The 11,332-nt window shown below is 35.6% G+C and overlaps 1 protein-coding gene across 2 annotated transcripts in view; it reads right to left on the bottom strand.

Moving 5' to 3' along the window:
• Positions 1-512: 512 nt before the first annotated feature.
• Positions 513-11,332, bottom strand: part of SREK1 (splicing regulatory glutamic acid and lysine rich protein 1) — a 33,134-nt gene continuing 22,314 nt past the window's right edge. For both annotated transcript variants that reach the window (XM_064736711.1, XM_064736712.1), the window contains exons 9-12: positions 9,572-10,093; positions 4,445-4,540; positions 3,840-3,975; positions 513-2,771 (exon numbers count right to left, since the gene is read on the bottom strand). In XM_064736711.1, coding sequence (XP_064592781.1) covers positions 2,619-2,771; positions 3,840-3,975; positions 4,445-4,540; positions 9,572-10,093 — 907 coding nt within the window. In that variant the 3' untranslated portion in view covers positions 513-2,618. The remainder of the gene's footprint in view (positions 2,772-3,839; positions 3,976-4,444; positions 4,541-9,571; positions 10,094-11,332) is intronic.

Here is an 11,332-nt window from a genome sequence, read left to right as displayed (position 1 = left end):
GGGGAGAAATGTGTGTTTGGTGGCTGGTTGCTCTGGTTATTTTTTTTCCTCAGCAAAAAAACCAACCAACAAAACCACCTGAACAAAAACCTTAAAAACCCCAAGATACCTTTTGTAAGGGAACCATAATTAATATACAAATAATGTGCTGCATATAGCCTCACACAGGTGATAAGCTACTTCGTAAGTTAAGGCTGCCATCCATAACTATTAACATCCAAAGGCATGTTTCTTAGCTAAGTGTACACATTCCTTTACATGTTTTATAACTGATACATCATAGAATTATGCTATTTCAGGATAAAAAAACTCAAGAAACCAAACTAATACCAGCTAAAACATGATACACCTAAAGAATTCTAGTTCTTCCCAACAGAGAAATTTAGCTTTTCAAAGAAAACAAATAATACACATGTTTTCACTAATATCCACATTTAAAATGAAAGAAGCTCTATGAGTAAATCCCAATGGTCTAAAAATAATCCTTTAATAAATATGTACCAGCAGAAACATCCCTCTAAAATACTTACTTTATTAGTGAAATGGTACCAAAGATAACAAGTATACAAACAATCTCTTTGCTCTATGCTACTTACACATCATAAATAAGACAGCTGTTGTTGCAAGACACAATCTTTCACAGTCTTCTGTAAGCATACAATTTTTTATTCTTTTATCAGAATTAGCTGTTTACCAGCCAACAGCATGTGGCTTAAACATCACAAAAATGGCTGTTCTATACTTTACATGGTAAAGCATTTTCTGTTGTCTTAAATGTACACAGTGGCAAGAACATTAAATCTTATAGAAAATGAGTGATTAAGCAGCTTCACAATCAAACTGGATTTCATTACCTTAGGAGTTGGGCAAAGTTTTCATTCCTATAATATGCTTCCCTTCCACTGCAAAAACTAACTATGCGAAGGAAAAGTAAAACAAGTAGAAAGCAAATAGCCGATACACTTAGTTTTTTATTTTAACTGAAAGAAATAACACTTCCTATGAGGTAAGGCAATTAATAATTTGATTGCATTAAGTTGTAGTAAAAATAATCTATGCAATTTTAGCTATAATTACATCTTAAGAGTGTAACTTATCAGAAATCTCATATAACCAATTAAATTACTTCAAAGAACAAAAGCTATGTTTTGCCAAGAGAAAACCACTTGTTTTGTGATTCTTTTCTTGCATGCTTTCTCCACAAAAAATGATAAAAGAATATCTCCTATATAAGCCCTGTGAAATTAGAACCTTCTTCCTCAAAGTATTTATCCCCCATTTCTTAGCATGACATTCCTTTTACATTGCCCAACAGGTATCAGCGAAAATAACAGAGAGGTAACAATTAAGGCCATCCAAATGTATGTTATATGTCTTAAGAGCTTTCTTTGATGCAGGTGATCAGAGCACACTCTGTATTCAGCTACTGCTTTTGTACAGTGGTGGTCCCCAAATTACATCTTTTCTCTTATTTATAAATCTCTTCTAAGAATAAAAAATAAAAGTAAAATGGAGCTTCACTATTTTAACAAGAGAATCAAACAACCATTCTGGCAAGTCACTTGCATTTTCGTCTACAGTATGGTGGTGGCAAAGTAGCAAGAGAGATCATATAAGATTTAGCTAAAAATGTGTAACAGCACATATACATTTCTAGAAAATACCACATTTTAAGAAGGCACTAAAGCTTCTGCTTGTGCTCCCATATTTTATCAACAAAAAGGAAAAATTTATTTTCTTAATGGCACCTGTACTATTTTCAGCTGAACAGACACACTGCAGTACATTGCAAAACAAAGCTATAAGTTCTGGTATAATCATAGAGATGTGCTCACTTCTCTACGGACAAAGAAAACAACAAAACCCCAAAATAACCCTGTAAGCTAACCTAATATCTATAACATGGCAATGTTCCTTCTAGGAACAGAAAAAGCACATGCATTGCTCAAATACTTTAAAGAAATATTAATTTCAGGGATATTAGTAAGAAATTATTTCAAATAATAAACCCTAAGAATCTCAAGCAGTGAGCAAATGAAAAACATACTAATCTGTGAGTATTTAACATAAGAACAGTAAAACCATGTTTATGCTTAAACCCCCTTTCCCTACAGTTGTCATTTACAAGGAAAGAAAGTGCGTATATTTATGCACCATTTTCAAGCACATCAAACAGCACACATTGAAGTTTTTGTGGATTTTTTAACCTACAGGGCAAAACAATACAAAAGTCATCAACAAGCAGTATTTTAAACAACCTTCAATGCATATCTTCAGCTTTTTTTGGGAAGTACAGGTTTACATCTTTCAGTTTCTAGTTATTTGTAACAGCTTATAGCAAAACTTAACATAAATCATTTTACAAGTACAGCCATCATGGAAATGCATGGATTTTCAGAGATGAATAGTTCTGATGGCATCTGCCTTTTCATGGTATTAACTACTGGTCGGTGCCCTGTTGCTTTACAGCAAGCAGACAACAAATCACATGAACTGGAAGGAGCTACTAGTACTATCAACACGTTCAGGTTGATTGCTTTGACATTTTCTTCCTCGTTCTGGGAAATAAAATGCTTTGGATTTCATTCCTTAGTTGAATTAGAAGTCCATTCTTTGCTTTAAACCTCTTCCATTTTAATTGAGAGATTTTCTTCGTTTGGTTGACAATTTCCGTTCTGTTGTAGCTTGACTTCATCTGTCCTTTGTGTATCTCTGTTGTCTACTTCCTTGTCAGTTTCTGAATTCTGATCTTCGTTATTGTTATCTTTGTCCTACCAAAGATAAAATTATTTGACAACAAAATAATATTCTTAGCATTACAGGTTATGACTTCAAACCAACTCTCATTAATTTTATTGTTTAAATTTTTACATGTGTATCTTATGTCTGCAAATTTTAAAATTGAGGTGTGAGCTTCTTTGCCCCACCACCTTTTTTTAAAATACACTTTCTTTTCATATGGCTGAAGTTCGGCACTTGTAACAACCCATCACCCAAGAAACTATGCCACAGAATGATCTGTCTTTATTAACTAAAATAAACTCATATATAAAGTTACAGAACAAGCAGCATCATGGAAAGTATGAGAAGCAGCTCCAGAAATTTCACTAACATTTTTTCAATAGAACGGGACTGCATTTTTTCTTTCTCATTTTTTGTCAGGTATCTGATGCATTTTTAGAGTTCTTGCGTAAGATACTTCCTCAAGCATTTGAACAGTCACCTAAATCAGCTGTGTTTTAATAGCTGAGTAATTCTGAGCACAACTAACTACTCTTTAAAGATGTGCTGCTATTTAAATACTAAGAGTAAACAATCTGAAGATATTGCTGTTTCTTTTCTTAATTGAAGTACTTTCTATTTTGTAGGGGAAATCCTATACCACTCTTTCACAACTCTTGAGCTTTACTGCTATAGAATCCAATGCACAGACCAGGACCAATTCAATGAGTTTATTTTAGAAGTAATCTTTTCAGTTTCACAGTCAAGCCACCCCTGAATACTGCTTGTTAGTCAATAGTCTGCCTGCTCCTCAAAGTAGGAAGCCAAGCAAGTCCTAACATAGGGCACACAACACAAAAGAGAAACAAGGTGTTTCTGTAACCCAAGCAGATGAACTCCTACAGGTCAACTGAAGATCAGATATGTACACTTAAACTGGCCTATTAACGCCAACTAGCTAATACTGAACTCAAGCAGCCCTAATTTGGTAAGGAACAGAAGAAATAGAAGAAATGAGTAAAATGAGAAAAAGTAGAGAGAGTATTTCAGTAACGGCTTCACTGCAGTACATTGCAATACCACTTCATTCTGTTGATCACTTGGTCACACAAACTTACCTTCAAAGTAGTGGTGCTTTTGTCAGACTTCTCCTTTCCCTCTTTTTCTTTACTACTTTTTTTCTTAGAAGTAGAGCGTTCTCTTTCTCTTCTTTCATTATTTGTATCTCTTTCTCTTTTTTTTTCTTTCTTGTTTCTGTTTCAGAAATTTTTTATTCAAATTAGGATTTGATCTAACTACAAGAAAAACCATTTGACTGCAAACTAAACACCCAGCACGGACTTTCAAAAAACCTCCCAAAATTTAACCAAAAATCCCTTTGCAAAGAATATGGCATTTTTTTTGGCTGAAGAGAGCTAAACATTTGATATGACCACCACACACTGTATCTGCAAAGCAAAAAGCAATTTAATCTGTACCAGCTGAAAGAAATTTTATTGATTTGAAGAAATCTGCAATGCTGATTGATTTGAAATTATGCCACTGAAAGAACACAAGAGCTCAAATTGGTTAAAATTTTGACTTAGTTTTAAATTAAAACTGAATCATACTGACCAACTGAAATAATCTGAAATCATTAGCGCAGAGGCAGTAAAACAGTGAAATTGCTACCAATTCTTCCATCTTTACTAATCATTAACTTCCGTGTCTACATCAAACTGACCTTCTTGGAGAAGGAGTTCGTGAAGACTTTCTTTTTGCTGTTTTTGATGTTTTAGGAGATTTGGAGGGACTTCTGCTCTTCCTCTTACGCCTTTCTCTATGAGACCAAGAAATTCAGTATCATCAAAACCCAAAAATAATAAATTCAAAGGAGAAAAAAAGAGAAAGTTCTTACAATGATCTAAACATATCTACTGAACTTGTCAGTCTATATTACCAACAAAATATTAACTGTACAAACAACAAAAATATTTTGTATGCTTCAGTTTAGTGGTAAAGGCAAGGCCAATGTAGGAAAAAAAGATTCACCCTTAAAAAAATTTTTTTTTAAATTCTTATATGCTTGATAACAATGAAAACACAGTGAAGTCAGTAATACTGTATCAGTTAAGAGTTTCTTCAGTCAGAAAAGTAACTCAATTAAATGAGGAGCCATATTAAGACAAAACGTATAACTTGAGCAATATGAAATTCAGAAGATAACATTACAATCTGAAGATCACTGCAACTTCAGTAAATGTATAAGCTAGAGTTAGTTGGTTTGGAAGAAAACAGTGCAAAGTGAAGCCCAAGCTGTTGTCAAAGTCAGAATAAATAAAATCTATTGTTTCTCTAGTGGTCCTTGCTTAGCAAACAGAATGTCATCATTCTGTAACATAGGAAAGAGCTTGAAGTGTTTTACAAAGCAACTGTTATACATAGATAAATGGAGTTTCTCAAGTTGCCATTATAGAGTCTGATCTTGAATACAACAAACCATCACATAACTGGCCATTTATACTGAGGGACATGTTAAATTAAAGCAAAAACTGAATCAGTACAACTTCATTTAATATAAACACAGAAGCGATCTGTCAAAATAAGACTACTATTTTCCTGTCAACTCTTTGCAAAGCAGGAAAAGCAGATTGGAAGAACAACTGAAGAAAAAAAGTTAAGTTTAAAACTTCTAGATACAGCACATTTATTTTTAAACAAAACAGCTTCTGCAATTTGTGAATATTTAAATCTTCAATATCTAGAAAAGGCAAGAAATCAACACTTATTAGGTAAGTAACAAAAGGACACTTAAATTACAGTCAGTATCACAATATGGACTGATACTCTGACGTATCACAGTACCAATCCATACAGTGATACTCCATACAGCATCTACTGTGACTGTCCTGATTTCAGCCAGGATAACTTTCCTTCTAGTAACTGGAACAGTGCTGTGTTTTGGATTCAATATGAGAATGATGTTGATAATACACTGATGTTTTAGTTGCTACTTATCCTAAAATAAAGGACCATTGTTCCCATGCTCTGCCAGCAAGCAGGTACGCAAGACACTGTGAGGAAGCATGGCCAGGAGAGCTAACCCCATGGCCAAAGGTGAGTGAGGGGTGACTGGTTGTGTAGTGCATCACTTGTTTCTCTTGGACTTTATCCTTCTCTGCCCTCTCCATTATAATTATTAGTTAGTATAATTATTTTATTTTTTTGCAATTACTAACATGTTCTTTCCTAAACTCTCCAAACAGAGCCTGGCAGAGCATGACAAAGTTGAACAAAGAAGGGACTGGTGAGGAAGCTAAAGAAGTCAAAAAGAACTGTCATGGTTTAACACCAATGACAACTAAATCCTGAGTGGCATTTGCTCATTCTCTGCCTTCTTTTGCCCCCTTTGCCCATCAACCTCCATAGCTCCACCCCACCAGGGGAGGAGAATAAGCAGGAGAAAAAGGAAAACTCCAGCACTGTACCAGCTGCTAGAAGAAATTTAACTCTCTTTCAATCAAAACCAATAGAGTGACCTCCTGAAGCTGCACAGGACAAGATTTCCAAAGTATTTTGTTTATTAAATTAAAGATAAATTAAAGCTTTTAATTTATCTTTAATAAACTAAAAATATAAAATAGCCTCAAATTCATGCAGTAAATCTCAGTCACTAATCATCTGTTCACTAGTTAACATGCATTTTGAACATCTCCACATTGATCATCACCTTTATTTAATTGAGGACATCGAAAATTGATTATTCTCTCAGTGCTGTTACTTCAGCTATACTGAATACATTCTCACTAAATTTTGCTTTCTAGCATACGTACCTGCAAATTAAGTACTTCAGCAATTGTGTTAGAAGTAGAAACTGCTTATTCAATTAGTTTTATTTGCAGTTTCTGCTCTTCTTATTTCAAGTTGAAGAATCATAACCATCTCTCACTGCATCTGATCCCATCTCTATTACATTTGCACATAAAAAGATTTTTGTGCACTCATTTAATTAAATGCCTTACACAATACCAACAGCAAAATTTAAGAAAACCAAGTTCTGAATACTTTCATAGTGATCCTGTGTCTCTTAATTATAAATGGAAATAAAATTCTGCATGTCATCTGGTGCTACTGGCTCTGCTAGCCTGTAAGACAGCTCCTTTTCCAACTGATTTCACTTCCCCAGGTCTGTTTCTTTTTTCAGCCCAGAATCACAAATAACCATCTTATTTCCAGTACCTGTGACCAAAGCAAGTCAGCAAAGCAAGGTCAGCTGCCATCTAGTTCTTAGAAGGTCCTGTAAGTCCTATTCCACCTTCACCTCTTCTCCAAAAAGTTGACTATTTGCCCAATATTTTATGTTTACACTTATATTTCACATTTTACGTGATCAGCAGTCAACTGCTGTACTGAAATTCAGGCAACTGAAATACCTATCTGTGGAATGATCTTCACTGGAAAGGTCTGCAACCATTTCAACTATGCAATGTCCACCACCAAAGACTCCTCATGTAAACCAACCTACCCAGAATTGCTTGTCAGAGAGCAATGACATTACTGAGGTTGGAAGAAGCCTCTGAAAATCACTAAGTCCAAACGATCCCTTCCCCACCTTACAAGAGGGTCAATCAAAGTACATTATTCAGGGCCATATCCAGTCAGATTTTTTGTTGGAATAGACAATCCCTTAAGGTAACTGGTTCCAGTCTGCCAAGCAAAACCATAATTTCAACACTAGAAAAAAAAAACCCCTTTATTTCCCATAGCTCAATATGTGCCTGTCACCTCTTAATTGTCACAGGCCTCTGCTGGCTGTCTTCATGCTCTTATCAAATATTCATATATATTGGTGAGATGCTCCTCAGCTTTCTCTTTTCCAGGCTAAATAATCCCAGATTCCTCAGTATTCCCCTGTATGAAGGAAGCTCCAAGTCCTTTTTCAGCTTCACGGCCCTTCACTGGACTCACTCCAGTACATCAGAACATGTCTTGTAATGGGAAGCCCAGAAAAAATTCTAAATGTGCCCTTACCAGAGGAGAAAGGGAAAGAATTACCTCTCTTGACCTACCACAACATTGCTGGTTTCCTTGACTGCAAGGACCTGGCAGCCAGCAAGTCCCCATGCCACACTGGTGCAATGCATTATTCCTGCCTGGGTGTAGGACTTGTCCTTTCTCTTTGCTCAAGTCCATGAGATGACTATTAGTCCATTTCTCCCATTTGCTAAAGTTTCTCTAATGGCAGATCAGCCTCCCCCCACAGCTGGTTCTTTGTTGTTTGCAAAGCTACAGAGGATGCACCCTGTCCCACTGTCTAAGCTCCTGATAACAACATTCACCAGTATTGGCCTCTGCATTGATGCTCCAAGGATAGTTATATCTGAAAAGAAAACTGTAAATCCATAATAAAAAGTGTCCAGCTTCAAAAGAACACTACCCTTGTTTAACAATATCTGTATTATATCAAAGAAAAGTTTTGTACTTTGACTGCACTACAAGAAAGGCATTAATTTTCTTAAGAATTCCTTACTCAAGTACATGACATTGGAGCCTTCCCACAGCACTTTCTTAACTAGTAAGATTCCTAAGGGGGAGCAAAATTATTGCAAACTAGAACATGAGTTTTTGGTAACACCCATCTAACTACACCTACTATTTGGCAGTGGAGCCTGGTTTTCTACCAAGGCTCCTATATAAGATACATAATGTGAAACTCTTACATACTTTTATGCATTTATCCAATTCAAAACTCTGAAGCCTATGGATTGAAACAAATGGTTTCAAAGCTGACAGAAGTATCTCTATGTGCGTGTTCCACTCATTTAAATAGGAAGCTGCATATGCTTAATGAAGAAACAATATTTTGCCATAAACCTCATGACACAAACAATGTTCAGAAACCATTACACCCTTTTTTTGCCTTCTATGAACCCTGAACCAATGAATTTCAAGGACTAGAGGAGCTCTGCTTTTGTCTAGTGAAACTATTACAATAGGTAGAACTTGTCCAATTTGTTCAGCATTTCATTATCTCAAGGTTACAGATATAGTTTGCTGTTTAAATCTGGTACAATACCACTGAACTCCCTAATTTCTGATGTAATACTGGGGACTTTATCCACCAATGCTTCTAAACTTAACTTGGCTGCTTTCAGAATATGCCTGAGCTTGCTTACAGAGACTGTTTATAATCTCACAGCCTTCTTCTGCTGTAACAAATTTATCCAGACTTCCCGCTAGTTAAGCTCCCCTCAGAGCCAAAACCAACAGCCACATCAACTTTGTTTTCCTGCTTATTGTCAGCAGTGTAAAGGAATGTTACTTTTAACTTACACCTGGCCATCAGATAAACAATGTATCTGTCTCTTCCAAGGCTAGCCAGCCAACCTACACGCTGGCTTCCTGCAGTTCAGCCATCCAGTCAAAGAGAGGCAGTATTAGAAAACAACTGTTTGCAAGATCTACACACCAAAATGCTGCAGTAAGTAAGTAATGAAAGAACTGTGTAACAGCGACTCAAACTTTCATCAGGGCAAAGATAATGCATGTGATGCTGGTCAGAACTTTTAGCTGTCTGTAACATACATATACATACAAAAATAATCTCATTACTGTCCACAAAGTTTATACAATATGGTTATGCGAAAGTCAAGCACCAGCAGCCCAACAAGAAACTCTGTTATATCAGGCATCATATAGAGCTTCTTATAACAGATGTTACTTGAAAGGAAAAGCTACAAAACAGAAATAATACAAATTTATTTAGTAAGAGCTATGGTGACATCAATACATAAAAGTTAGGATGGTGTCTCACTGATCTGAAAAGTCAAAAAAAAAAAAAAAAACCAAGCATGAAAAATTCTAAACAAACCTGCTGGAGCTACGAGATCTTCTTGAAGAGCTATAGCTTCTCGGGGGTGTTCTGGATCTCTTATCTTTCTTCTTTTTATCATCTCTCTCTTTTTCTCGCTCCTTCTCCTTATCCCCATCTTTTTCTTTTTCTTTGTCTCTGTCCTTTTCTTTGTCCCCTCCTTTGTCCTTATCTCCCTCCTTGTCCTTAATCTTCTCTCTGTCCTTCTCTCCTTCTTTCTCAGTATCTTCTTTTTCTTTGTTATGATCTACCTCTTCCTTGTCTTTTTCCTTATCTTTATCTTTTTCCTTTTCCTTGTCCCTATCTTTATCCTTGTCCCTGTCTTTGTCTCGGGCTCTCTCTCTATCTTTGCTTCGATCTTTATCTCTCTCCTTGTCCTTCTCCCTATTTCTCTCTTTATCTCTCTCTCTGTCCCTGTCTTTGTCTCGATCCCTATCCTTCTCCTTGTCTCGGTCTCTGTCTTTCTCTTTTTCTTTGGCCTTTTCTTTTTCTTTGATCTTTTCTTTGTCTCTTTTCTTGTCCCTGTGAAAAGCCAAACACAAACCCATTAATTCATCTTTGAACTTTCCAATTAAAATTATAACTAACTTTTAAATATACATCAAGATAAAGTGCACATCTCTGTTAAAAAATAGTAATTCTTCAACATTTTAATTTTTCACCCCTGTTCACAATAAGAGAAAGCTATATATAGCTAGGAAATAAACAGCTATATACAGCTAGGAAAAATTTGGAAACCAAACTGGAGGAGGGGAAGCCAAAACCAAACCAAACTACTATCTTCCAAGTGATGCTACTATCATCACTTTGGAGAGAATGTGTCTGTTCACCTCAGTTATGTAATTATACATACATATATTTTCTGTATTTTGTCAGGAGTGAGACAAACTCTACAAACTGTAAATCCACTCTTTACTAAAAATGTATCCACATAAAATGGCCTTCAGATTAATCACTGCCAAATGAATAATGACAGCTAACTGACAGAAGTATTCATATTCTGCAGTTTTCTCTCACACAGATGTCCTTTAACTGCTTGGCAATCCAACACCACTTAATACATAGAAATAAAAAGAAAACATGGACAAAATGTCACCAGATTACCTTACAAGGCAAACGTAAGATCAAAAATTAATCAAGACAATTCAACCATCCGTAATGTCACTAGGAATCTGAGAATTACTAAAAATCCTAATACAGTAAAAACAGAAGAAAGGAAAATAGCTTCTTTGGGACAGGGAAGTATGAGAGATGTTCATTAAAAGGATAGTGAGGAAAATTCCATCTGATGTTCAAGTTATCAAGTCAAACAAAAACTAATTAGCTAACAACTTTGGTTAGTTAATAACAACATTTTAGTACAGGACTTTGAAAATGCAAGACTCCATCTTTTCCCTCTAGTACAGAGACACATAACGAAAGAACAATTGTTCAGAAAGAGAAACAGGAGAAAGAGGTAGAGGAAAAATTTATTAGCATGCCTGATTGTTCAAGAAGAACCAGACTGACAGAAGTTACCTGATATTGGTATCTATTCTAGATTTTTACAGATTCTAAAGGAGACTCTCACACATGAAAGATCCAAAGATCAAACTTTCCTCCAACTGAAGTGATGTTTGGCTGTATCTCCTCCTCAACTGCAAATTAACAGCAGATTGTTGTATGCTCTACAGTCTGACAACTTTGATTCCCATCAGGTTCTGTCAAGTACTACATTAGAAGTCTCAGAGATGGAATGTAACATCATAAAGATGAAACAGC

This window comes from Zonotrichia leucophrys, chromosome Z, assembly GCF_028769735.1.
Source record: "Zonotrichia leucophrys gambelii isolate GWCS_2022_RI chromosome Z, RI_Zleu_2.0, whole genome shotgun sequence".
NCBI classification, from domain to species: Eukaryota; Metazoa; Chordata; class Aves; order Passeriformes; family Passerellidae; genus Zonotrichia; species Zonotrichia leucophrys.
This window is presented reverse-complemented; position numbering and strand designations above follow the sequence as displayed.